The following is a 26,508-nucleotide window of genomic DNA, read 5'->3' on the forward strand; positions in this document are numbered from 1 at the left end:
GCTCAGGTGTTATGAGAGCCCAAGTTGCTCTGATAGTGGCCTTCAGCTCTTCTGCATTCTTGGGTCTGGCATATCGCATCTTCCTCTTCGCAATAGCCCATAGATTTTCTATGGGGTTAAGGTCAGGCGAGTTTGCTGGCCAATTAAGAACAGGGATACCATGGTCCTTAAACCAGGTACTGGTAGCTTTGGCACTGTGTGAAGGTGCCAAGTCCTGTTGGAAAATGAAATCTGCATCTCCATAAAGTTGGTCAGCAGCAGGAAGCATGAAGTGCTCTAAAACTTCCTGGTATATGGCTGCGTTGACCTTGGACCTCAGAAAACACAGTGGACCAACACCAGCAGATGGCATGGCACCCCAAACCATCACTGACTGTGGAAACTTTACACTGGACCTCAAACAACGTGGATTGTGTGCCTCTCCTCTCTTCCTCCAGACTCTGGGACCCTGATTTCCAAAGGAAATGCAAAATTTACTTTCATCAGAGAACATAACTTTGGACCACTCAGCAGCAGTCCAGTCCTTTTTGTCTTTAGCCCAGGCAAGATGCTTCTGACACTGTCTGTTGTTTAAGACTGGCTTGACACAAGGAATGACATGAAAGCCATGTCTTGCATACGTCTGTGCGTAGTGGTTCTTGAAGCACTGACTCCAGCTGCGGTCCACTCTTTGTGAATCTCCCCCACATTTTTGAATGGGTTTTGTTTCACAATCCTCTCCAGGGTGCGGTTATACCTATTGCTTGTACACTTTTTTTCTACCACATCTTTTCCTTCCCTTTGCCTCTCAATTAATGTGCATGGGCACAGAGCTCTGTGAACAGCCAGCCTCTTTTGCAATGACCTTTTTGCCCTCCTTGTGCAAGGTGTCAATGTTCGTCTTTTGGACAACTGTCAAGTCAGCAGTCTTCCCCATGATTGTGTAGCCTACAGAACTAGACAGAGAGACCATTTAAAGGCCTTAGCAGGTGTTTTGAGTTAATTAGCTGATTAGAGTGTGGCACCAGGTGTCCTCAATATTGAACCTTTTCACAATATTCTAATTTTCTGAGATACTGAATTTGGGATTTTCCTTAGTTGTCAGTTATAATCATCAAAATTAAAAGAAATAAACATTTGAAATATATCAGTCTGTGTGTAATTAATGAATATAATATACAAGTTTCACTTTTTGAATGGAATTAGTGAAATAAATAAATAAATAATGATAAATTTGATGATATTCTAATTATATGACCAGCACCTATATATATATATATATATATATATATATATACATATATATATATATATACATATATATACTGACCTATATATATATACATATATATATATATATATATATATACATATATATATATATATATATATATATATATATATGATGAATTACAGTAGTTAGGTCTGAATTAGGTATCGTGAACTAACACTGACAATATTGCAGTAATCTATAGTTTAATATTAATTTTTACATATACGAAAACAGTTTTTGTTTCATTTTTCAAATATAAATTAACAGTTTAAAGTATTATGAATGAATGAACATGAAGTATTAATAAAAACTGTACATTTCTAACACTAACATTAAAAATCTATTAATGACAAACTGAAAATTAAAATGATTGTTAGTTAGTGATAAATAATGCATTAACCATTGCTAACGAATTTAATCTTTTTGAAAAATATTTTTAAAAATATATATTTTCACAACAGTATTTAATAAAATTATTTAAAATGAGCATAGCTATTTCCTATTAAATTTGATGAGCATCATGCTACTACATTACAATGCAATACTATTGTTATACTCGGTAATCTGAGTAAAGTCTGAAAAATGTGACGTTCAAAAATACTTTTATTGTGCAGTTTGCAACAGTCATCTAACAACAGTAGCAGCACCATCTAGCGGACAGCGGTAATATATTTCCTTAAACAGTTACAGAATCATCAGTTCGTGCAGACTACAGCAAAAGTTATTAATATATAACAGATAAACATTTGATTCCATGCTAAACAATGCCTCTCCTATCTTTTTCAGTTCTGTAAAACTGTAAGGACAACTCTCTTAAGCAGAAAGATGGCCTTCCTGTCAGCTATAATCGGGATCTTCATCATGTTGTATCTAGGCGCTTTGACACCTCTCACCACCCTTCCCATTCTCGTCATTCCCTTTACCATCTGGATGCCATCTTGAAGACACTCCGGGTGGTATTTGTCCTTTAATGATGATCTAGAAACAGCCACAAAAGCATCAAAGTATTTACCATTTCATCAAATGTTGACAGACTGTCTTTCACTACATGGCTACAAAATGTTTTGGTATCTGTGTCTAGAATATGTATATGTTATGCAAACTATAAATGTTAATTTTACCCCGGAATAAGTGAAATAAAAAAGTAAGAGAGAGAGAGAGTGAGGAAATTTCATACTACATGACAAAAGGGAAAAAAAAGAAAACAAATATCCAGGACATCTTAAAGTGTTTCCACAATTCCAACATGCACTGACAGCATGGAAACCTTAAAAGACAGAATAAACATGATAGCCCTTCTTTCTTTCTTTACTTATTCAGTAAATTATATATATTCATGTTTGATGAATTGAAATATGTGTATTAATTATTTATCTAATTTCTAAAAATAAATAAATAAATAAATAAATTATGCAAGATAATATGCAAAGTTAAGGACAGTACTTTAAGGACAGTCCATACTAATTATATTCAGCAACTGGATTACAATGAAACAGTGAGTAATATTTGGACAGTCCTAAGTGCAATAATGTGAAAGAGAACAGTATAGGGGATAATGATGATGAATAGTTAATGGAAAGATGCTGCAGACAACATTTACATTAGCTAGTGTCCTACAGAGTCTGGATCCAGTTCAACACAGGGGGTAATTACTTAGGGAACATTCTTACTGCATCCACTTTTAGTAACTATTCAGGCTTGTTATTTTTTAGATTGAGCAGACAGGTACTATTTCACATTTAAATTGAGAAGATGCGTCACTTGCAACAAGCAAGTTGTTTAAGTTGAGTATGAAGGGAAGTTGAGCATACATTTTTAAAAGAGCCAATAAATTAGCTTTCTTTGTTTTTACATTTGAGTGAAACCTTGCAAATATCTTAATGTGTGAGGCCATGAATGTCATACTGAAAGAAAACAAACTGTATGTTACATTGCAGATAAGCAGCTGCTTTGATAGAACTAAATCTTCAACATGCATCACTCTTAACACTTTAAAACTGCAAAATGAAAAGACCTCCAAGTTAGAACAAATTTGGACAACATCTTAATAATAAATAAAATGAATAATAAATAATTTAAGAAATTATCATTTTCATTCTCAATTTGACAATAATACATATGTATAATCTTGTGTTATATATTTACTGTAAAGTAAAACAGTTGACAGCGCTTCAGGGAGCTGGTTATTTCTGTCATTGTGTTCTCTGTAGTGTTGTTGTGCTGCTGCTTCTATTTATGCCTATTTGTCTGGCTGGACATTTACCTCAGTATCCCTGCGGAAGTGAATGCAAATCTATACCAATTAATCACACAACCAGTAAGTGACTAAAGCTGCCAGCTCAGTTCAATTAAAAAGCTATTGCACTGAGATTTAGGAGGGTTTAGGTATAATATTGTAGGCCTATAGATCATTTTTTATAATTATTTTTTCTACCCAAATGTGTTTAATTTCTAAATGTCATGGCAATCAAACTGCAATTATTGATTCAATAACCTATAAAAAGAAAATGGAAGAAAACATTCCACAGGTCAAATAGGGTTTTCATATGCTCCTGAAGGAGACATTTGTTTAGAAATTTGTCCCTCCAGTTACTAATAACATGCTGTAGTTTGGTAATGTTGTGCCAAGAATATAAATCACTATGATTTCCCCCCAACATTTCTCTCAAGGAAAATTACACATATTCTTTCATTATCCACAATGGTAACATAAAAAGCACATATTTTGCTCTTTCAAATTATGTTTCTTTTATTTTTTATTTTCAGCTGTTTATTTTTCATGGATGCCACCAAAATTTTATTTATTTCACATTTCTGAAAAGAGTTATAAGGTATTTTATAACTGTAAAGGGCATTTTATAAACATATAAAGCATTTGCTGTTGAAACATTTTTCACTCAGGAAAAAAAAAAAGAAAAAGAAAACATTACAAAGAATCAGGAATTAGCACATTCAATTAAACATCATTTTGCTTAGAATTAAACCAATTAAGTTTGTCATAAAAATATCTACATTTGTCATGTGGGTTTGGAACAACATGAGGGTGAGTAAAGGATGGCTTTTTCTTTGTAAATGATCACCTTTTTTAATTCATGCTTTTGGTCTTATTGTGAACAATTGATTGGTGCACATTATAGCAAAGAGAGTGAAAAAACTAAATTATTCTTAAACCACAAGTAATTTGCTCTGGGTTGCAACCAGCAGACCATGTTGACTTTATCTTTAATCAATATCCTTAATGAAGCAAGGCAAAATTAATTTAAAACCACAGGGCACCTTCCTCAAAGTGTTAATGAAAAACCTTGTGAAAAAAATCCATTATACAATCAAATTCAAATTTAGAAACTGACGCAATGGTGGACAGGAATTGGAAAATGCTATAAATCACTCAGAATCACTTAATTCTGTGATATTTAATTACAAGATTGAGCAAGACAAGAATGATTCGCATTTATAGTCTCAGTGCAGTTCTGCATGGTTGAGAATATAATGCTCTGGCAGTTTGTGAATATTTAAGTTGAATTATTGCTGTATTCCATCAGATGAAACGGACCTAGTGTTATATGAGAGAATAATTCTAAAATACTAAGACAGGTGTGGTGATGCCACTATCACTTGAAAGCAGACAAGATCCGATCTTTTGAAGTACAGCAGCAAAACACGAAGGACTATTGCTAGGGGTAGTGCATAAATTGTGTTCACTGTATTCAAATTGAAGGTCTGGCAACAAAATGGGGAGATTCCGGATTGTTGACATCATATGCCCATGTCTACCTGATGTGGATCAGTAGATCAGTAAACCTCTGTGTACCCATATCATATGCAAATTGACAATGTGAAAGAATTGAGCAATGTAAACACATTAAATTATTTATGAGTAAATCAGCTGTAATTTGTTTCAGACATCAGATAAGGAAAGTGATAAATGAGTAAATTACCTTGAAACACTTGTTAACACTTTGTAAAAACTTTAATTAACATTAATAAACATTATTAGCATAAATTATATAGGCTAGAAACGTATTTTTTAATTTGAATGTCAAGAACTTGATAGGACTATTTTAATATGAAATATAAATTAACATAATTACATATTCACAAACTGCTGATCTGTTAGCATTAAACTTTTTATTAATTAGAAAGCAAACTGCGGCTCATTATGAAGTCCGATGTCAATCAACAATCTCGCGAGCACTGCTGGATTTGCGCACGTAAAGATCACGCAGAGAAAGCCTCTAGACTCCCAGCAGACGCTCAGGGAAGCTTTTCCTTCAGAGCATCGAATTCATTCCGACTCGTGTTATTGACACTTCTCCACGACTGTCGTTGAGTTATGCGTGATAAATTTCGTATGGATTCGGTCTATTTTTCTCTTTTGCAAGATACGTACGTGAGCTTATATTGCATGAAATTTGACAACTTAAAGAAGGTAAGACACTTTAAGGACTTACATTACTCTTTTCAAAAAAAGGATTTTCTTCCTAAATTCATTTTCTTTCTTTCTTTCTTTCTTTCCTCTGATCAATCCAAAGTTGTTCTTTTCTTTCTTTATTTTTTCTTTTACAAAATTATGCAGTTTCTATCTATAGCTATAATTTATTGACCGCACGTTATAGTGACAATACGTGCAAACGTGCATATGCAAATAATCATATACTATGCATAATAATTGTACACTCAAACATTTATTAATATAAAATATGAATGAACATGTTCATATATTCATCAAATAGTAAAACATAACATGCATTAAATCGACAGTGCATGGCATTATGCTGCATGAAAATAAGATCCTAATCTGAACCTCTATAATTTATCATTCTTGAACATTTTTTAATCACTGATGACATAATAGGGTATACAGCATTTCATAATTTCTGCATTATTTAATTAATTATTAATTAATAATAATTAATTTTCTGTTTTGAATGCAGTATATATTTCTAATTATTTTTTCATTTTCACTTTACTCTTATCTCTTTTTTATCCCCCCAGAGTAAGTGACTTAAGTGCTAAATATGGATATAAGAACTGAAATGAACATATCTGAAGACGAAATTCAGTCTGCAAACTCTTCTAACCAGATTGAGGGTGTCTTACTAGACGGTCTGGAAGACAGTACAAAACTGGTGGGTGTTCAAGTGATCTTGATTTTGGCTTACAGCACCATCATCGTCTTTGGCGTGACCGGGAACTCCTTGGTCATATATGTTGTGTATAAGTTTAGAAATTTACACACGGTGACTAACTATTTCATTGTCAACTTGGCTGTAGCAGATTTATTGGTCAACACGTTGTGTTTGCCTTTTACCTTGATGTACACACTCTATGGCGAGTGGAAATTCGGACAGGTGATGTGCTACCTGTTGCCATACGCACAAGGCTTAGCGGTCCACGTTTCGACCATCACACTCAACGTTATAGCTCTGGACAGATACCGCAGCATTGTCTACCACATGAAGACCAAGATGTCCAAAGACATGTGCATAGTTGTCATTGTGATCACATGGGTGGCAAGCGCAATCCTTGCTAGTCCTCTAGCTATCTTTCGTGAATACGTGACCTTTGATTTGACGCCTGACCAGACTATTCAAGGTTGCGCCGAGAAGTGGCCTGGAAGTAGTGCAGATGGGACCATCTACAGCATCGCCATGTTTTTTCTACAGTACGGCCTGCCATTGTCAATCATTTCATTTGCATACACTCGGATCTGGAACAAGCTAAGAAATCATGTCAGCCCTGGCGGTGGTCGTAGCGACCGTCATCAACGGCGACAAAAAACGACAAAAATGCTGGTGGCTGTAGTTGTCGTCTTCACCGTTAGCTGGCTACCCTTTCACGCTTTTCAGCTTGCTGTGGATATTGATAGTAGTATATTGGAAATGAAAGACTTCAAATTGCTCTATACAGCTTTCCATATTGTTGCCATGTGCTCCACGTTTTCCAATCCCATCCTCTATGGCTGGATGAACAGGAACTATAGAAGATCTTTTATGGCTGTGTTCAAGTGTTTATGGTTAAACGATGGAATGAGGAGGGTTTGTAGCAGTGAGACAGTAAGGGAGAAATGTACACACAATAAGCAAGGTACAATCAGTGTGGCCTTCACACAAGAAAACACGCTGCTGTGAAGGCTGTTTACTTTTTACAAAATGTGAACAAAAATAAAAAAACAAAAGTCAACTGTAAAGAAGGATTGTATGTAAATCTAAAGACTGAAAAACTCAAATTGTCTGATTTGACACAATTTGTGACTAATTTGTGACACACTTGTGGTGACTTTGTGACTTAACAATTAGTTTGGAATATTGTATTGTGTTTTTTTTTTTTTTTTAATTATTATAATCTAATATGTATTTGGTTTTATATGATCTGTAAAAAGAGTCAGTGAGAGATCTCATGTTGAATATATTCCAGTGTTTGTTTCCTGTGAAAGTAAATGTTATTTTATGGAAAATGGTTCATTAAAAAGGTATATAAATCACTCATCTTGTGCATGTGATTCAAACATTTTCATTCCTTGAAATAAAACAAAGCATTTTGATTTAATATAATGTACTAAAATAACTCAAATTAAAACTGAAAAAAATAAATGCTACAATAATAAAAGTACAATAAATTACAAATAATACAGTACATAGGCATATAAAAAGCAAATAAAATGACAAAAATACTCAACAAATTTGCTAAAACTAAAATTGAAATAAAAATGGAAAATGGAAAATACAAAAATAAAATCGAATTCTAAATGTTTAAAACATGTATAGTATCTCAGTTATACTAAAATAACAATGAATTCAACAGACCACCAAAAAAATAAAAATTATATCTAATAATGCAGTAGAAAAAAGGGCATTTTTGTGTGCTTGTTTTTTTTCCCAACTGATTTAACTTCTGTCTGGGAAAAAAAGCACTGTAGTCTGTAGTATTTATTTTCTAAAACTCACTTGAATTTAATATATTGGTGCCTTTAAGGCTGGTCTGAAACAAGTTTAGCAAAAGTATAAAAGGTTTATACAAAAATCCTCTGTGTGTGTGTGTGTCAACAATTTAATTGGACAGCAAGCCAGCTGCTTTCTGTTTCAGACACCCCATGTCTCAAAGGTAATTAGGTTACTTGGCCTCTAATACTTCACATTGTTCAAAATAAGAGCTCTCACAAGCTATATAAAAAACACAGAACTATTTTGATTCCAATAGTGAAGTGTTTTCTTTTTGAAACAGAATACTCTTAAAAAAAATATTCTCATAAACAGCAACAACACTGTCTGGTGGGCCGTTGTCTCTACTTGTTTGTTATGGATATTCATGTTTCATATTACTGGTCATACAATGACACTTTCTATTATTTAGAATTATAAGATAATCAAATTATTGCATTATTAGTCAGCCTTTTATTGTAATATAGAAAGGGATTGTGAATTTTTGCCCACCAGACAAGCCTACAGACTATAAAACAATAAAGAAATATGGTTTTCAAATGAAATTTATTCCATCAAGACCAACATCCTAATTCTAATGCCACTGGCCCATAAAAGATCAATCTACTGACAGGAGCAGATCAATCAATAATTACTGAGCACAAGGGGACAACATAAAAATAGAATAAGAGGGTCTCAGAGTATTGATTCTGCCAATTACTGTCCTGTCTGTCTTTGAATGTCCCAAAAGCCACTACTTTTATATCTATAATTCAATATTGAATTCCTGTCTCTGCACAAAATGATTTATCTATGGACATCTTGCTGCATTAGGGATTTTATTTCAAGCAGATGGCATTCAGCCTTAAAGATGTGCATTACCAATGGTGCCATCTCATAGTCATTCATTGCTGATTTAGGCCATAAGGTGAAGCCGTTTTTCGTTTAATCCCCTTTCCCATACATGGGGCACTAAATTATTTTCATTCCAATAAAAAGATCTATTGGTTTTGAGCAAAAAATTTAAAGTTCTCCATGTGTAATCCTGGATCCTTAATTTTTATTAAAGTTTAAAGTTGGCAATAGTTCCTTCTTCGCGTAATCGTATTTTGAGTGATTGAGTGATGAGGCTTCGCATCACATGCTTCCCGCTGGACCAATAAGGTGGATACATTACAACCGTTGACACCGTTTCTGAATGTATGGTGGATGTGCCCCTTTCGTCACCGTAGATACATTCAGAAACCGTGTCAACCAGTGACTTGGCGTGCAGGATGACAATCAGAAAATAGCTGAAACATACAAACATTGTCTCTGCTATGTGCATAAATTTAATATAAAGGCGCCTATTATCCTCTTTTACAAAGTCTTGATTTTGAATTGGGGGAGTGCTGGAACAGGCTCTCATACTAGGTTGTTCAAAAAAACATTATTTTTCACATATTTTAGATTATTACAACACCTCTCTTCTCAGTCTGGCATGAACGGCTTGAATAGTTCCTGTATCAAATGCTGTATCAAAGCAGAAGGCCCGCCTTCTGAAATGTGCTGTGATTGGTTGGCTGGGCCAGTGTGTGATGTGATTGTCACCACATTGGCGCCTGATCAGGAAATGTCATGCCCCTTACCATGGCCGCCTGCAAACTTCAGTGTAAATATTGCATTAAAATCAAATCAATTTGAGCGTGATTTAAACCCGGATGATTGTAACCACTCTAAGTTCATCTGCCTTGGGAAAGCTAGCGCGTCTCCAACATAGTAATAACACTCGTTGCCTTCTCTAGTGCAGCTCAACAAGGTCTCATCCCATACGGCGGTATTTGTGATATCACAAATCCCTGAAAATATGCATTGTAGTCCAAACGAGTCATTCGTTGTAGTTTTTGATAAATATCTCCTTTTGAAGTGGACTTTTAGCTTTGAAGATCTTTTTTATGCTCAAACAGCAACATTGCAGACTAACTAAATTTGAAAAAGTGAAAAAGCATAATAGGACCCCTTTAAGAAAACAGACAAGTACATTACTGTGGCAGGCAAACACCAGAAGGACCATCTTTCACAGGCAGAAACATTGTCAGCAGGAAAGTAAAACCAAAGTACACACAAGTTTGAACTGTTATGCCATATGCTGGGTATTATGGGGGTGGGAGGAACTTGGGGGCAAGAAACAGAGATACTTTGGCTTGAGTGATTTTACTGTGCTGATGTTTTTTTTTTTTTGCCTCAGTATCCTCTTCCCTGGACAGAAAGCAGCTATGTTTCATCCTGGATTTATGACTTACCTGAAATCAACAAATTTTGCATTGGGTACGATGGATACTACCATCGTACTGCGTCTGCTAAGACGCTATGGGAACACAGTACAATCACGCCGTGTTATGATAGAGGAACGACTATAAGTATCATAACTTCCATAAGCAACAATGCCCATAAAGAAGTTAACAACAACCCAAGGCTAAGCTTCTTGAGGTCACACCCGGCCTGGTTAATCGTTCCAGAGTACTTCTACAACTTCAGCACCCGGGGGGCGAGAGCTGACAGGTGAACTAATGCCAGAGAGCTTGAGCGATATGTAAATTCTCAGAGCCCTGACAGGGCAGAACAGAGATAACTCTCTGTCCTCTTCAGAGGGAAGAAGCACAGAGAGCGTAATGACCTGTGCTCTGAACGGAGTGGAGAGCACCTTTGGTACATAACCATGCCTTGGTTTCAGGACGACCTTAGAGTCATTAGGCCCAAATTCCAGGCAGGCAGGGCTAATGGAGAGTGACCTAATGTTGGTAGACTGTAGCAGCTCAAAAGGAGGGCCCTTTAGGGGCTGCGCTGGTTCTGCCCACCGATTGTCCCGCAATAGGGGCATGGGAGGCCACTATAGCCGCCACATAGACTTTGAGAGTGGATGGGGAGTGTCCCCATTTACACTGCATGGTTCAAGTGACCCAATTCCGATTTTTTCCTCTCATGTGGCACAGATCGGATATGACCGGTGAACGTGTAAGCAGGAAAAAACCGCATGGATTCCGATTTTCTCAGATCGGATTCAGGCCTCATTCATATGTGGTAATAAATCGGATAATGAATCGGATACGTGCATTTGCGTGTGCCATGTAAGCAGACAAATCGGATATTCCCCAGTAAATGCGAGTCGTACGTCATTAAAAAAGTGACGTCAACTCAGGTGGACGCCACCAACTGAGATCACATGACTTATTATAGGCGCGATAGAGGACGAAGGATACACACAGTGGAGCAATGCGGAGGTTTCATGTCTTTTAAGTCTTTGGGGCGAAGAGACAGTGCAGGCAAAAATGCAGGGTTGTTACAGAAATAAATCCGTGTTTTTTGAAGACATTTCACGAGATATGGGGAGGCACGGTTTTAAGCGCTTTTTTTTCCTCCGCCGTACGAGACCAATGTTTTTGCTGATTTTTTTTTTTGTTGACTTTTCAATATATTATGGGAAAGCAAAACACTGTATAATTTTATTTGCATCTGCATCCATTGTATTTTCGTGGCTGTTTTACTTCCTTTTCTGAGTCAGAACGTCTACATTTGGTAGTTTCAGCAGTGTATAGTGTAAATGCAAAAATCGGATACGGGTCACTTTTAAAAGATGATGTAAGCAGCTTGTCAAAAAAATCGGATATAGTCAGAAAATCAGATTTGGGCATCAAGACCTGCAGTGTAAATGCAGCCTTAAGTTGGTAGTGGAGATTTGCAGTGTGGGTTCTGGCTTATGTGAGGCTCGAAGGCTGCCCGTCGAGCGGCCAGAGGTATAGTGCCCATAGATCAGGCCGAGGGTGCCATATTGTCCCGTTCACCTAAGAGAGGAGATCCCGTCTCAATGGAATGGGTCAGCGCTGATAGAAAAAACTGGAGTTGGACAAGTAATACAAGACACTGATGATGAACAAGATATGTTTTATAGGTAAAAATAACCCAAGATTATCATCAGAACAAACAATAAAAGGTCCAAACTGTGAATATTTTGTCAAGTAAACAAATTCCATAAAAGTTAATAAAAAGCAACTGAGCACATTATTACAAAAATAATTCAACTCATTTATTTTAAACAAAGGATTTGTTAAACATATAATGCAATGCTATAGACAGCACTGATTTAACTTCAGTTACCATGTTTATGACCAACTTTGTGATATTTATACAAATATCTTAAAATTGCTTTTATAATTTAATAATTTAAAGACATCTTAATGAAAATATCATGTAGTGTTACTGCATTACATTAATCCTCTGAAGCCTGTGATTTACTGTATGAAATAATATTCAGAAAAGTCTTATACTAATTACTTTTTTTTATGGAATCTTTTTTGATGGCTCATACAGTATGAGATCAGTGAGTATGGAACTCATAGTTGAGGAGAAAAAACACCTCAATTTTATTCAAATGTCCAAACTGAGGAAAAATATGCAATTTTGTGCAGTTGCTGATACTGTATATATGGCCCAAAAGTAAGATGAAATGTTGGTATACTATAATGTAAATCAGAACATTATTAACAAATTATAACAACAGCTATTTGCTTATATAAAATGCATATTAATATCAGTTACCACTCTATATTTCCCAGTAAAAATGTCTAAGTAAGAGGGTATTTGAATGTTTTGTAGGTTTTATCACTAAAGCCCTGTCAATTTTATTGTGGGGGCAAAACTTATAATGCAATGCAATACAATGATTGAGAGCTTTACAAATAAAAGCCTTCAAAAGCCTGTTCTATCATATTTGATAAATTTAAAAACATCATTTAAAAAAAAAAAAAAGATGTATGGACAAACAAATAAAACCAAGTTACTTCATTCCAGTAAGTGTTCATACTGAAATATTACTATAATAGTTATTCTTATGTTTACCTTATGAATACTGCTAAAGGGGGACGTTTTCAGAATTATAGTAAAAAGCCTTCAACTGGCTTTAAAAATAACAATTATCAATCAGATGACAGAAGGCACATACAATATTGTGTACAACATGCTTTTCAGTAAAGGTTTTTATCATGTTGATAATTTAATTTTGATTTAAAAAATGTTTTACATTTTAAATATGAAATTTGAATATCAAATATGATACAGTATAGGCTTTATAGGCTTAAAGGAATTTTGATTTATTTATGGTTTGAGTCTTTCTGAAATGTAGTTTTATCAAATATCAAAAAACAAGTTTATAACAAAAATTAAATAACTCTCATTTTCCAAATGGGATAGTTTTATTAGGTGGACTCCAGGGTGGAGGGGGCTCATCCTGAAGAATAGCCTGTATCCTCTTTTCTTTTCTCTCTCTTTTTTGTTGAAACTCTTTTCTTTTCTGTAATAAAAAGATCAGGACAATATAAAATCAACATCAATCAAACAAAGGAAAACAATCAAAAGATTTTGTTCAAATTATGTTCATTGACAGCTAATGTATTTTAAAATACAGATTAAAACATGTATGTCTCAGTGTCAAAACATCTGTTATAATAATAATAATCTGTATAATGACAATAATTAATTGGCAAATGATGTTTGACAGGTGATTTAGTTAGTTTGATCTTTTAGCTTAAGAAGAACAACTTCTTAATAAGCATAAACAGCAATGTCATGGATATGTATTATTTTCTAAAACTTTTTTCAGAGCAGATTGATACTTTTGATTGAGAAATAGCATGTTAACTTCAAGGTATGTTGTCTATTCATTAACTTGAGCAGGAATTTGCTGTAACATACCAGCCATTTCTCATACATCTCCAAGGCCATTTTTTCTTTTTCCTCCTTTTCATATTTCTCCTCCACTTCCTTTATCTTCTCCTTCCTGCGTTCTGCCCTTATCTTTTCTTCAATAACATCCTTCTTTTGGTCACTCCTGTAATATGTAAAGCAATTAACGGAAAGTCAAGTTCTGCACAACAGCACAGTTATTAATGTCAGTCTGTAACCTGAGGCTTTACAAAGACAGCACATTTACATTTTAAACAATACATAATGACTTGAGTGACTTGAGCATGAGTAAACATGCTAATTAACAACAACAACAACAATGAATAAATCAGTGTTATGTATATAATTTAAAATGTATCTTTCTTACCATTCAGCGAATGCAGAGATGGAGTCCATCTTCCGCTCTTCTTTCTCTTTGACCTGCTGTAGTTTCTGTCTTCTCTCAGTTTGTTTCTTTTGCCTTACTCTGTCTTTAAGGATACTGTCATGCTCCTCTTTCCACTTCTCAAAAACCTGATTTTCGGAATGTTTAGAGTGTGATATATTTATGTGAAAGATGGCACCAAGATTGCATTAAGCAGTATTGTATCTACCCTAGTAAAAAAATAAATATACAAAAATGTATTTGAAATACACTTATGCTAAGTATACTACAAATACAGGTCCTTCTCAAAAAATTAGCATATTGTGAAAAAGTTCATTATTTTCCATAATGTAATGATAAAAATTAAACTTTCATATATTTTAGATTCATTGCACACCAACTGAAATATTTCAGGTCTTTTATTGTTTTAATACTGATGATTTTGGCATACAGCTCATGAAAAAACCAAAAATTCCTATCTCAAAAAATTAGCATATCATGAAAAGGTTCTCTAAACGAGCTATTAACCTAATCATCTGAATCAACTAATTAACTCTAAACACCTGCAAAAGATTCCTGAGGCTTTTAAAAAACTCCCCAGCCTGGTTCATTACTCAAAAACCGCAATCATGGGTAAGACTGCCGACCTGACTGCTGTCCAGAAGGCCATCATTAACACCCTCAAGCGAGAGGGTAAGACATAGAAAGAAATTTCTGAACGAATAGGCTGTTCCCAGAGTGCTGTATCAAGGCACCTCAGTGGGAAGTCTGTGGGAAGGAAAAAAGTGTGGCAAAAAACGCTGCACAACGAGAAGGAGGTGACCGGACCCTGAGGAAGATTGTGGAGAAGGACCGATTCCAGACCTTGGGGGACCTGCGGAAGCAGTGGACTGAGTCTGGAGTAGAAACATCCAGAGCCACCGTGCACAGGCGTGTGCTTTTGAACCAGAAACAGCGGCAGAAGTGCCTGACCTGGGCTACAGAGAAGCAGCACTGGACTGTTGCTCAGTGGTCCAAAGTACTTTTTTTTCGGATGAAAAATTTTGCATGTCATTCTGAAATCAAGGTGCCAGAGTCTGGAGGAAGACTGGGAGAAGGAAATGCCCAAAATGCCTGAAGTCCAGTGTCAAGTACCCACAGTCAGTGATGGTCTGGGGTGCCATGTCAGCTGCTGGTGTTGGTCCACTGTGTTTTATCAAGGGCAAGGGTCAATGCAGCTAGCTATCAGGAGATTTTGGAGCACTTCATGCTTTCCATGTGCTGAAAAGCTTTATGGAGATGAAGATTTAATTTTTTCAGCACGACCTGGCACCTGCTCACAGTGCCAAAACCACTGGTAAATGGTTTACTGACCATGGTATTACTGTGCTCCAATTGTCCTGCCAACTCTCCTGACCTGAACCCCATAGAGAATCTGTGGGATATTGTGAAATGAAAGTTGGGAGACGCAAGACCCAACACTCTGGATGAGCTTAAGGCCGCTATCGAAGCATCCTGGGCCTCCATAACACCTCAGCCGTGCCACAGGCTGATTGCCTCCATGCCACGCCGCATTGAAGCAGTCATTTCTGCAAAAGGATTCCCGACCAAGTATTGAGTGCATAAACTGAACATAATTATTTGAAGGTTGACTTTTTTTTTGTATTAAAAATACTTTTCTTTTATTGGTCAGATGAAATATGCTAATTTTTTGAGATAGGAATTTTGGGTTTTCATGAGCTGTATGCCAAAATCATCAGTATTAAAACAATAAAAGACCTGAAATATTTCAGTTGGTGTGCAATGAATCTAAAATATATGAAAGTTTAATTTTTATCATTACATTATGGAAAATAATGAACTTTTTCACAATATGCTAATTTTTTGAGAAGGACCTGTACATTTACATATTTATGTACTTAGTCTGCTAAACTGGAACAACAAATGTTGTACTTAATGCACTTTAATTGTGTGGAAGTTGTGCTGAGGTCCAACCAAAGGTATACTGAAGTATATTTGATTGTACTGCAAGTATACAACAGGTACACTTCAAATATCTTGCATTAAGGCCAATATTATTCAAAGATCATGCATTCTTCAACAATAGTGACATTAAAACAAATTTTAGACTAAATATTAAGAAGTAGGCATTGTGCACAAGTAGTACTTCAAAAAAGTTTAATTACATTTTTTATATCAGTAAGTCTTGAGTGATATGTCAGTAAATATGTTAATATATTTAAACTATACTTAGTATGAAATAAATGTATTTTAAACATATTACTTTTTTACTAGGGTATGGTCACAGGTTTTAATTTAGTTTAGGATTTTGGTTTAGATAATTTCAATAATTTCAAAGCACAAATATTCCAGTTTCTCAGTTAACAATCAGTGGAGTCATGAATCCTGCATGCATGATGGTTATAAATAATAAAGCATTAGCAAGTGTCACACTACAAGACATGTCAACTTATATCACAGTATTTCAGGACAGATACTGTTTCCTCCTAAGCTATACATAACAGAAAAATGTCTCGATTACATATGTAACCCTCATTCCCTGAAGGATGGAATGGAGAAGTCTCATCGGTGACCGACGAACTGGGATCTCGCTTAGAGAGACCAATCCACTTTGAGTGTAAACTAAACGAGCCAGTTCAAACTGGGGTGAAGGTTTAGTGGCAGGCCGGTGTGACTTGGACCCGGTGAGTGCCACGTTGCCATGCCCACCTCGGGACTTGGCCATGGAGCCAGTGTTAAAGCAGTCTCATATGAAGCAGCCCCAGTGGCGTGACTGCTGCTGCAGCTGCCATGTGCCCCAGGAGCCTCTGAAACTGTTTCAGTGGGACCACCATCCTGGTCTGAACATATTCAGGTTAGTTCAACACCAACTGAACACGTTCCTGCGTGAGGCATACTGTCTGTTCGAACTCAATTCTGAGAAAAAAGAGATCCTCTGCATCGGAGAGAGTTTGCAGGACCTTGTACTGATATGCTCTTCCTTCGAACGCAAAAAGCAGCAATGGTCTGTGGGTGCGGAAGGATCATGAAAACATGAAAGTACGCTTCTTCAGGTCTACTGCTGCAAACCAATCTCGGGGATGGATGCACCTGAAGATGCACTTCTTTGTGAGTCAGATGGTCCACAGGAGCCAGCGAGTTGGGCTGGGTAGCGCTACCAGGCACCCAAACACCGTACAAGCGGGACATACCCACGGTGGGGCAGCAAGGTGGAATGCAGGGACCCAGCTTGTGAGCGGGCTAAAGAGGGGTCTGAGTATGCGGTTCTACCGTTTGGCAGAGGGTGCGTGAGTAGGGCCTTTGATGACACTCTTGAATCACCCGCTGCTGCCTGCTGGCGAGAGAGGAGGATGAGTGTGGTACGGAGTTGTTCTGTCCACGACTCTCCATGCCCTCTTGGGACCCAGAGACAGAGAATACTGCTCTCTTGTCGAGATTTTTGGAAAAAAAGATTCTCCACCTGGCCCTCCTCCGGGGGAGGGAGAGGTGCATTTACCATCTCCCGAAGAGCAGTTCCCTCTCTCTCTGGGCTGCCCAACCCTAGGCCTCTTGCTCTGGATGGGGGCCTGGACAGGCGGGGCAGACTGCCTACACCCAGTTCTACGGTGCTGCTTGGCTGGAGGCTGCTGCGGATGTGGCGCGGGAGTGGGGGCGGAAGCAGGGTGCCACCCTCTGTAATGAGCAGGCCGGTGGACGGGAGGCAGCCGGGGCAGGACCTGTCAGATTGCCTCAGTCTGCTCCTGTGTAGCCGAGAACTGCTGGGCCATGTTCTCAACTGTGTCGCCGAAGAGGCCTGTCTGTCTGTCTGTAAGGCGGAGGCAGCTTCTCCACGGGCCGCATAAGCATCGCTGGACAAACCAGACGAGGCACGATTTGCACCTCCCCATGCACCTCCGGGAAGAAAGGCACTGTGGCAGGGCGCTGAGAACCAGCTCAAGCTACCCCAAGAAACCAGTCATCCAACCTCGAGGGCTTGGGACACAGTGGAGTTCTCCACTCGAGCCCTAACCTCTCGGCGGCCTGGGAAAGCATTGCCATAATTTCCGCATCCAACTCAGGCATTGCCTCCGCCCGGAGAGCAGCAGCACAAATCTACTGAATAGCTGAATCTACCTTTCCAGAAAGCTCCGGCTCACCCTCCAATGCAGCAATCGACATCCGGTCGTTGGGAGGAGCGCCAAAGGATACTGCTGGTATGCTCATAGAGGGCCCAGCACGTTCCATTGGCAGCTCAACTGATTGCGCAGTGCAAGAGGAGCAATGGTCCCTCGAGGGTTGGTTCCCTGGAGGGTTTGCCACCACTGTAACCCTAAGACCAACCGTGCCACCACCTGAAATAGCGCTCACCTGGCTGCAACCAGGACAAGAGCCAGATCGAGGCAGAGGCAACAGTGCTCTGCCCCTTTCGAGGTAGCGGAGCCTAGCCTGCAACTCCGAGATGATCATCTTCCCACAATGAGAACATGACTCATTCATGAACGCTACCTCAACGTGCTTAATGCCCAGGCATGCAAGGCAGTGATCCTGACCATCACCTGGCACCAGGTAATGACCGCATCCAGAAACGCACGGGTGATATGTTGTCTATAGCAAGATGCAATGTCATCTTTAAAAAGATGCACCCGTGAATGCTCTTTTAGGGTAAAAGCTCTTTTAGCGTGCTGAAGCATACAGGGGAGATGGCAGCCTGCAACACAAAAAGGGGTTAGTGCAGCTTGATGTGTGAAACCCACTTGACACGGGAACCCGCTGAGGCGTCGCCAGCACCAAGAGCTCCAAAGAGTGCACTGAACTCGTTCAGTCTTCTTCTCTCAGTAGAGTAGTCGGGAGCGAAACGATGTGATCAATCGGCTCCGAAGCGAAAAGCTGAGTATGGGTTGCACCTGCTGCCTAGTTATACTCGCACTGCGATCAGCGGCAGCTGGATGCAATCAACAAATGGCAATGTGTATTGGCTCATTTCATTTACATTCGAAGTGGATTGGTCTCTTTAAGCGAGATCCCAATTCGAAGGTCACCGAAGTGACTTCTCCATTCCGATGGGATTCTGCCCCAACGTTCAAATAGAAGTGAAAAACTGAATATCTCCACAAGTTTCTGTTTCACAAGACTTTTAGTAAAGGGTTCACAAGGCTGCAGCACAGTTTATTATCCAGTACAGCACACCACATTTGCAAACATAAAATAATCTGTTCTAGTGTTGTGGACCTCATGTGCAGCGGATAAAAAAAAACACACACACACACACACACACACACACACACACACACACACACACACACACATATATATATATATATATATAAAAAAATTTTATCATAGTAACAACTTCCTAATATTTTTAATATAGTAAAATTTTTACTGTAATTCTAATATGAAAAAAAGTTCTAATAAACAACGAAACATGCTGTTTCCTTTTTTCTTCCTAATAAACCAAATTTTAATTATTACCAATGAAAAATACTGACCTGTTTTGCTGTTTCCTTTTTCTCTTGCTTTTTATCCATTTCCAATTGTTGTTGCTTGATTGCCTCCTGGTTTTCTTTTACTTTCTTTTTGATGACTTCACTTTTTTTCCCTTTCCAGGCATCATAAGAGGCCTTTGCATCTGCAATTTTAGCAAGCTTTTCCTAGAGGAGAAATTATAAATATTTAATATATCATTCCAGGATTGTGGTTACTAAAGAATTAAATTAAGCATTTGTTTTATCTTACCTCTTGTATCTTCTCCTCTTTTAATTTCTCTTCCTGCTTTTTTGCCTTCCTTTTAATTTTTAAAGTTTCTTCTTTCTTTTTTAGCCATTCCTTGAAGTACATTAAAAAGATTTTTTAATAAATCATAGGTCGGTCTTTTGACATAACTTAATTATTAGGGATACACCACCCATTTTGTCATTAATCATTTACCCCCATGTCGTTACAAACCCGTAAAAGCAATGTTCGTCTTCGGAACACAATTTAAGATATTTTAGATGAAAATTGAGAAGCTTGTGACTGTCCCATAGACTGTCAAGTAAATTACTTTGTCAATGTCCAGGAAAGTATGAAAGACATCATCAGAATAGTCCACCTGCCATCAGTGGTTCAATGTAACGTTATGAAGCAACGAGGATACTTTTTGTATGTGAAAAAAACATGAAACTGTGAAAATAACAACTTTATTCAACAATTCGTCTCCTATGTGTCTCTCCGCATCACCGTAGTGGCATTTTGGAGAATATCCGCTGATCACAAGCAGCGTACGCTCTTCTGTGTCAGCCGCGCTGCACAGATGCACTGTTTATGTTCAAATCAAAGTGTAAATACACGTATAAAACGTATCTTTGTGTCGCGACTGACACAGAATGGCATACAAAGTTTGCGTTCAGCGGATATTCTCCAAAATGCCACTACAGTGATGCGGAGAGACACCGATTATTCTGACGATATCTTTCATACTTTTCTGGACCTTGACATAGTGTAATTTACTTGGCAGTCAATGGGACAGTCACAAGCCTCCCGGTTTTCATCCAAAATATCTTAAATTGTGTTCCGAAGACGAACAAACTTTTAAAGGTTTGGAACGACATGGGGGTAAGTGATTAATGACAAAATTTTCATTTTGGGGTGGAGTAACCCTTTAACTTAATATGATTTAATTAATTAAATATTATGATTACAGTAAATGATTAGTCTAACCTGGTACACAGCAGCTCTTAATGAATCTGCTGCATCTGGAACCTCTTGGGTCTCCTGTGTCCTCTGATCCAAAACCTTCAATGTTCCCAGGTATTTAGACTCTGCTGTATAGGAGCACTTGGATTTTCTGGAACTGGATGACCGAGAGCTTGAAGGTCTAATGTCCAGAAGATATTGTTCTTTGAGTTTTCAATGTTTGATGCATTTGAGTAACACTTTTAAGTTAACTGTGCGCTAAGTGATGTTTTACTCATTACAACGTAAATAAAATGACAGATATGATTAAAATCATGAAAAGGCATACCAGTGACCAAGTAAAAACTATTATTATATAAGGCAAGATAGAAAAAGCTTAACTTGAGAAAATAGTTAACATGACCCAGTTTGAATAAAAGTATGTTAATGTAATGTTCTTCCAAAATTGAAACTTCTCACTAAATTCATTTGGATTTTAGACTGCCTTTAAAAAAAGCTCAGAACTCTCTCAGATTTCATTACAAATATCTTCAATTGTGTTTTGAAGATGAACGAAAGTTTGGGTTTGGAACAACATGCGGATGAGTAAACAATGACATTTTTCTTTGTGAACTATTCCTTTAAGTATGCTGTAACATCCTCATCCAAATGTGGGGTAAACATCAAATGGAACATGATTTTACACTTTAAAAAAAGAGAGGAGACTTTGCCTCCTTCAGAAGTCCACCACATGCACATATACAGCATGAGGTATTAAACAAATTCACTAACCTGTCTGTTGATTTTCTAGACATTCGGCTTAGTGTAGCTGACGTGTGGTCAAGATCACCCTGGGAACTCACCTGATTGGGAAAGTATGAAGACAGATTTAATTAAGAATTACATTAGCATTTAAATTTGACATGGCACCTAATTGACCTTAATTTGTAGGGTACAGCTTCCTTTAGTAACATGTTTCAGAAGTTGAGTAATGCTGACACTGGATTCCTCTTTTTTTTTTTTTAGAAAACAATCTTTTAGATTAATTGATAAGAACAAGATCTTTCACTTTTAATCTTACTTACATGCTTTTCTTCAAAAGATGTTGAGTAATTTCTCTCTTTGCTCTCTTCTGAAGCAGCTAGAATGAAAAAGACATTTAAAATGATTAATAACTATGTCAGGTAACAGGTGACCTATACCAAAATGTAATCTCATTACTACAGAATTGCGGAACATTGAAACAGTCTAAATTAATTTCCGCACATACCACTGCCTACAGTGGCTGGAACCTCAGACATTTGCTCTGCTGTTGAACAAGACTGTATCTTGGACTTTTCTGACATGGCCTGGTCTTCATCTGGACTCTGTAGTAAACAAAACAAGAGTCTTTCAAAACATCTCCTGGATTTAGAACTGATCAGTTTGTTTCTGTTTGCGAGACAGTATCTACCACTAGACAATAACAACAGATTCTAAACTCTTATTGGTATAATTGAAAGTGTAAGGATGATTTTGTAGTTGTTCACTTAGACTGATGTCGTTCCAAACCCGTAAAAGCTCTGTTCGTCTTCAGAACACAGTTTAAGATATTTTAGATGAAAACCTGGAGGCTTGAGACTGTCCCGTAGACTGCCAAATAAATAAAAGTGTCAAGGTCCGTAATTGGTATGAAAGTCGTCGTCAGAATACTCCATCTGCCATCAGACGTGCAATCTGGGTTACATGAAGCGACGGGAACGCTTTTTGTAAGCGAAGAATTAATCACAATCCAAAATTGTGTTCCGAAGACGAACGGAGCTTTTACAGGTTTGGAACGACATGGGGGTAAGTGATTAATGACAAACATTTTCATTTTGGGGTGGAGTATCCCTTTAAAAACAAAAGGGTATTTTCGGCAATGCCTAAATAAATGCCTTTATATTTCCCAAAAAACTTTTTAGTGATCAATTCTTAAAATATAAATTTTAATAACTTGAAGAACCCTTTTACGCTACAAAACACTTTTTGTGTAAAGTTTTGTGTAAAGTTTCCATGGATGTTAAATGTTCTTCATGAAAGAATTGGTACCAAATGCTGCCCAAAAAAAAAAAAATTTTTTTTTTTAAATAAATAAATAAAGAATTAAAAAAAAAATTATATATATATATATATATATATATATATATATATATATATATTAAATTAAATTTATGCATTTAGCAGACGCTTTTATCCGAAGCGACTTACAGTGCATTCAGGCTATCAATTTTTACCCATCACGTGTTCCCAATTTTTACCTATCGAACCCCCAACCTTGCGCTTGGCAACGCAATGCTCTACCACCTGAGCTACAGGAGCACATATATATATAAATATATAATATATTATATATATATATATATATATATATATATATATTTATATTTATATTTATATACTGTACATATGGCTCCACTAAATTCATACTTGTAATTAAAAGTAACATCTCTAAGCTTGGATTTTAGCATTTACTGTGTTTAAATTGGTTTTCTGCTGACACTTTTTGTCTTACTATTAAGGCATTCTCACCAGAACGCTATCATTTGTAGAGATTTGACTCTTCTCAGTAGAGAATGTATTGGAGAGGTCTATAGACATAGAAGATGTGGCTGTTCTGCTGCAAGCAGTGGTCTCTGCTTGTGTTTCCTCTTCTAACTGACCAATGGCACACATATTTGCTGCCCTCTGCCTGGGTTTGGGTCTGGGTGACATGTCTTGAGCAAGACAACCTGTTTACATTAAAGAAAGTGTTTTTTAGTTTCTGACACTTCTTAAACTGATTTTATAAACAGAATAAAATTCAAGAGAATCATTTAAATCAGAACATGGTCACTTGGAGGCAACCATTAAAATTAAAATTCAAGATGTAAATACAAAGCAAGTAGTAGTAGTATTATTGGTTACTGGTCTTGCAAAGATCACAGATCTTAAACAATTGTACACACACAAAGGCTGCACTGACCTGTAGAGAGTTTTGGTTTAACACTTCTCTCCCTGGGTTGAGGAACGGGTAGTTCACCATCTTCACCAATCATTTGGTTATCCTCATTTTTTTCTGAAGGCAATGGCAATGGACTGTCCCACTGTGAGCCATCTGATGTAAATGGGATGGAAGATTCCCATTGGCTATTCTCAGAGTTTAGTGGCAGTGGAGATTCCGACAGGCTCTTCCTGAACTTTGTTACTGATTTTGACTGTTCATCCTTCTGGAGTGAAGTGGATTCTGGTTGAAACTTGTCAGATAGAGAGGAAAAGGGGGAATCTGACTGTTGGTTATTCTCTGGAGTGTAAGAATTGCTTGGACTTTGAGAAGTATTCCTGGACTGGGTGGAATGGAAAGAACTAGGTTGGTCATCTGCACTTCCTGTGGTGTTCAGCTGATCAAAGTGCACAGGCGAGCTGGTCCTTTTTGTTTTCATAAAAGACACTTTCTTGGGTTTGGCATTTTCCTCTTCATCATCTGAAAGCTTGAAATTTTTGATTTTGCCTTTTGTCTTTGCAGCTTTAAATCTCTCTTTCTTCTGTTTTTGTATCTTAAGGAGATTAAGTATGTCTGCTGAATTCAAATATAAAGGTAAAGAACAATAAGAAAAACTGAATTACAAACATTGTTAAGAAAATAAACGTACTGATTCAAGGTAAGGTCTGTAGCTCTGAGTATACCGGTAGTATACAAATACAGTGGACATATTTTAGATAAGCATGGCATTGTAAAACCTACCGTCATCGGCATCATCATCATCTTTACCATCGTCATCGTCAAAGTCATCAGAGTAACTATGCCTGTTGCCTCTAGCAGACACAGCTTTCTTTAGCTCATCCTGAAATTCAGCAACATGCACGTGTCACAGAGTATTTTTGCGGTTACAAACGTTCAATTCGAAACGCGCCACAACTGTCTAGAATAGATAGGCAGCTCACTACACTACACTGAAGCATACTAATGGTTTGACACTAATAAGTTACCTGAAAAGTTGTTCTTCTGGATGCTTTAGGGCTTTTCGTATATGCAAGCGTTGTAGAAAAAGGCTCGTCATCCATCTCATCTAACAGACTGTTAAAATACAATAATGTATTATACAAACAAACCTGCTCGTTTTATATATATAATTTGCCCATCAAACGTTTAGACGATTAATACCTACCGTAGCTTCAAAACAAACAAGCTGTAGCAAGCGTTGTTCAGATCATCTTGGACGCCATTTGTTTACGCAAGTTACCAAAGCAACTACCAGATAAGAACGTACGAATCCTACTATGACGATGGCTTGCCGTGGTGACGTTGCTTGCTGTAGCTTACTATGGCACGCGCTTTTTACATCGAATGCCCTAAGCTTTACCAGTTTATTTATATCTTAAAAACGGAACAGCTCCAGTTAAAGACAGATGTAGAACCTTTCGGATCACACACAGCTTATCTCAGTCTCTGTGAGTTACCGAAACTTCATATGAAAACAGAGAACAAAAGTCATCTTAGTCCATGCTTTTTGAGCATCAATGAATGTTTGCATCTTTTGTTATAGTTGTGTATAAGTCCATAATTTGCCCGAAGTGTAAAAAAATGGATCCCTAAATTATATCTCTTGGATATAGAGGTCAAAAATGTAGAAGATGCTGGAGTGCAGGACCTGGAGGATATTTGTTAAGAACAGTGGGCAGAACTGCAGACAAACATTAGTAACAACAAAAAGAGTTACTTACAAATTGTAATCCGTTTCTGATTCTAAATTACATGACAAAAATTGTAGTTAGTAACATAATCCATTACATTACACATTTTAGGTAACATAATAAGAATACTTTTAAATTACTTTCGACCGATCTTGTTTTTCCACATTCATTTAAATAGAATAATCTTGTACCATACTGATATAAAAAATACAAAGAGTAAGAAAATATATTCCATTTGTTGTTATCAAGTCAAGTCAAGTCAAGTCTGCTTTATTGTCAATTCTTCCACATGTACAGTACATACATACAGAGAATCGAAATACAGATAACACTAACAGTAGAGCCTAAAAATCTAGATCAAATATAAAATATAAGATAAAACTATACAATAAGGGAATGTAAAAAAGACATAATAGAAAAAATAAAATAAAAATAAGGTTAAATAAAAGCAGCGCAAGGCACATGGCAGATAGAGTGCAAACCAGTGAACAAACAGTGCAGATAAAAAGATTTTTAGTGCATAAAAAAATTGCTTATTCAGTCTGATTAAAAGTGACAAAGTGACAAAGGGCTCAAGAGCAGTTATTTTATTAAACTGACTGATGAGGTGGTAGAATGATGTCAGTTCCATGGTGAATGAGTGAATGAGGTAGTGAGCAGACCACTGGTGCACGAAGTGACTGGTGCATGACATCGTATGTTAGAGGGAGGGGGGGTGGAAGGACCTGGGATGTGGGACCTGGGGGGGGGGGGGTTCATAGTTCAGTGGTGCCTGAGGCAGAGGGGACGGGGGGGGGGCAAGTTCGGGAGCGAGTTCAGCTTCCTGACAGCCTGATGGATGAAGCTGTCCTTCAGTCTGCTGGTCCTGGCCTGGAGACTTCGCAGTCTCCTCCCTGATGGGCAGCAGACTGAAGAAGCTGTGTGACGGG

General features: G+C 37.3%; 2 protein-coding genes across 4 annotated transcripts; one reads left to right on the forward strand and one right to left on the reverse strand.

Annotated features, from left to right (window-relative positions):
- Positions 1-1,874: 1,874 nt before the first annotated feature.
- On the reverse strand, positions 1,875-25,220 carry LOC109091490 (microtubule-associated protein 9-like). Of its 3 annotated transcripts, none has more exons than XM_042716272.1 (14): positions 25,054-25,108; positions 24,875-24,962; positions 24,630-24,729; positions 23,871-24,464; positions 23,438-23,637; positions 22,158-22,254; positions 21,973-22,028; positions 21,680-21,750; positions 20,933-21,089; positions 19,970-20,059; positions 19,723-19,884; positions 14,258-14,403; positions 13,900-14,035; positions 12,011-13,498 (listed from the first exon to the last, which is right to left on the reverse strand). In XM_042716272.1, the coding sequence occupies exons 2-14, from the start codon at positions 24,947-24,949 to the stop codon at positions 13,379-13,381; spliced, it is 2,004 nt and encodes a 667-aa protein (XP_042572206.1). In that variant the 5' UTR covers positions 24,950-24,962; positions 25,054-25,108; the 3' UTR covers positions 12,011-13,378. The 3 variants fall into 3 exon arrangements, with proteins under 3 accessions (XP_042572205.1, XP_042572206.1, XP_042572204.1); XM_042716270.1 differs by having other exon boundaries at positions 12,014-13,498; positions 23,871-24,461; positions 25,054-25,209; XM_042716271.1 differs by lacking the exons at positions 12,011-13,498; positions 13,900-14,035; positions 14,258-14,403 and adding an exon at positions 1,875-2,230 and having other exon boundaries at positions 25,054-25,220.
- LOC109098491 (neuropeptide Y receptor type 2-like) lies at positions 6,245-7,462 on the forward strand. Its single transcript, XM_042716273.1, has one exon. It carries the CDS (start codon positions 6,271-6,273, stop codon positions 7,381-7,383), a length of 1,113 nt encoding a protein of 370 aa, XP_042572207.1. The 5' UTR covers positions 6,245-6,270; the 3' UTR covers positions 7,384-7,462.
- Positions 25,221-26,508: the final 1,288 nt, after the last annotated feature.

This window comes from Cyprinus carpio, chromosome B1, assembly GCF_018340385.1.
Source record: "Cyprinus carpio isolate SPL01 chromosome B1, ASM1834038v1, whole genome shotgun sequence".
Taxonomy (NCBI): Eukaryota; Metazoa; Chordata; class Actinopteri; order Cypriniformes; family Cyprinidae; genus Cyprinus; species Cyprinus carpio.

What these genes read in the sequence shown, in the direction of transcription:
- LOC109098491 (XM_042716273.1), top strand. Translation starts at nt 6,271, where the DNA reads ATGGATATAAGAACTGAAATGAACATATCTGAAGACGAAATTCAGTCT.
- LOC109091490 (XM_042716272.1), bottom strand. Translation starts at nt 24,949, where the DNA reads ATGGATGACGAGCCTTTTTCTACAACGCTTGCATATACGAAAAGCCCT. An exon ending in TGATGATGATGCCGATGACG is followed by an intron (nt 24,465 to 24,629) that starts GTAGGTTTTACA and finishes ATTTGAATTCAG; the next exon opens with CAGACATACTTAATCTCCTT. An exon ending in AGATGTATGAGAAATGGCTG is followed by an intron (nt 13,499 to 13,899) that starts GTATGTTACAGC and finishes TTTTTATTACAG; the next exon opens with AAAAGAAAAGAGTTTCAACA.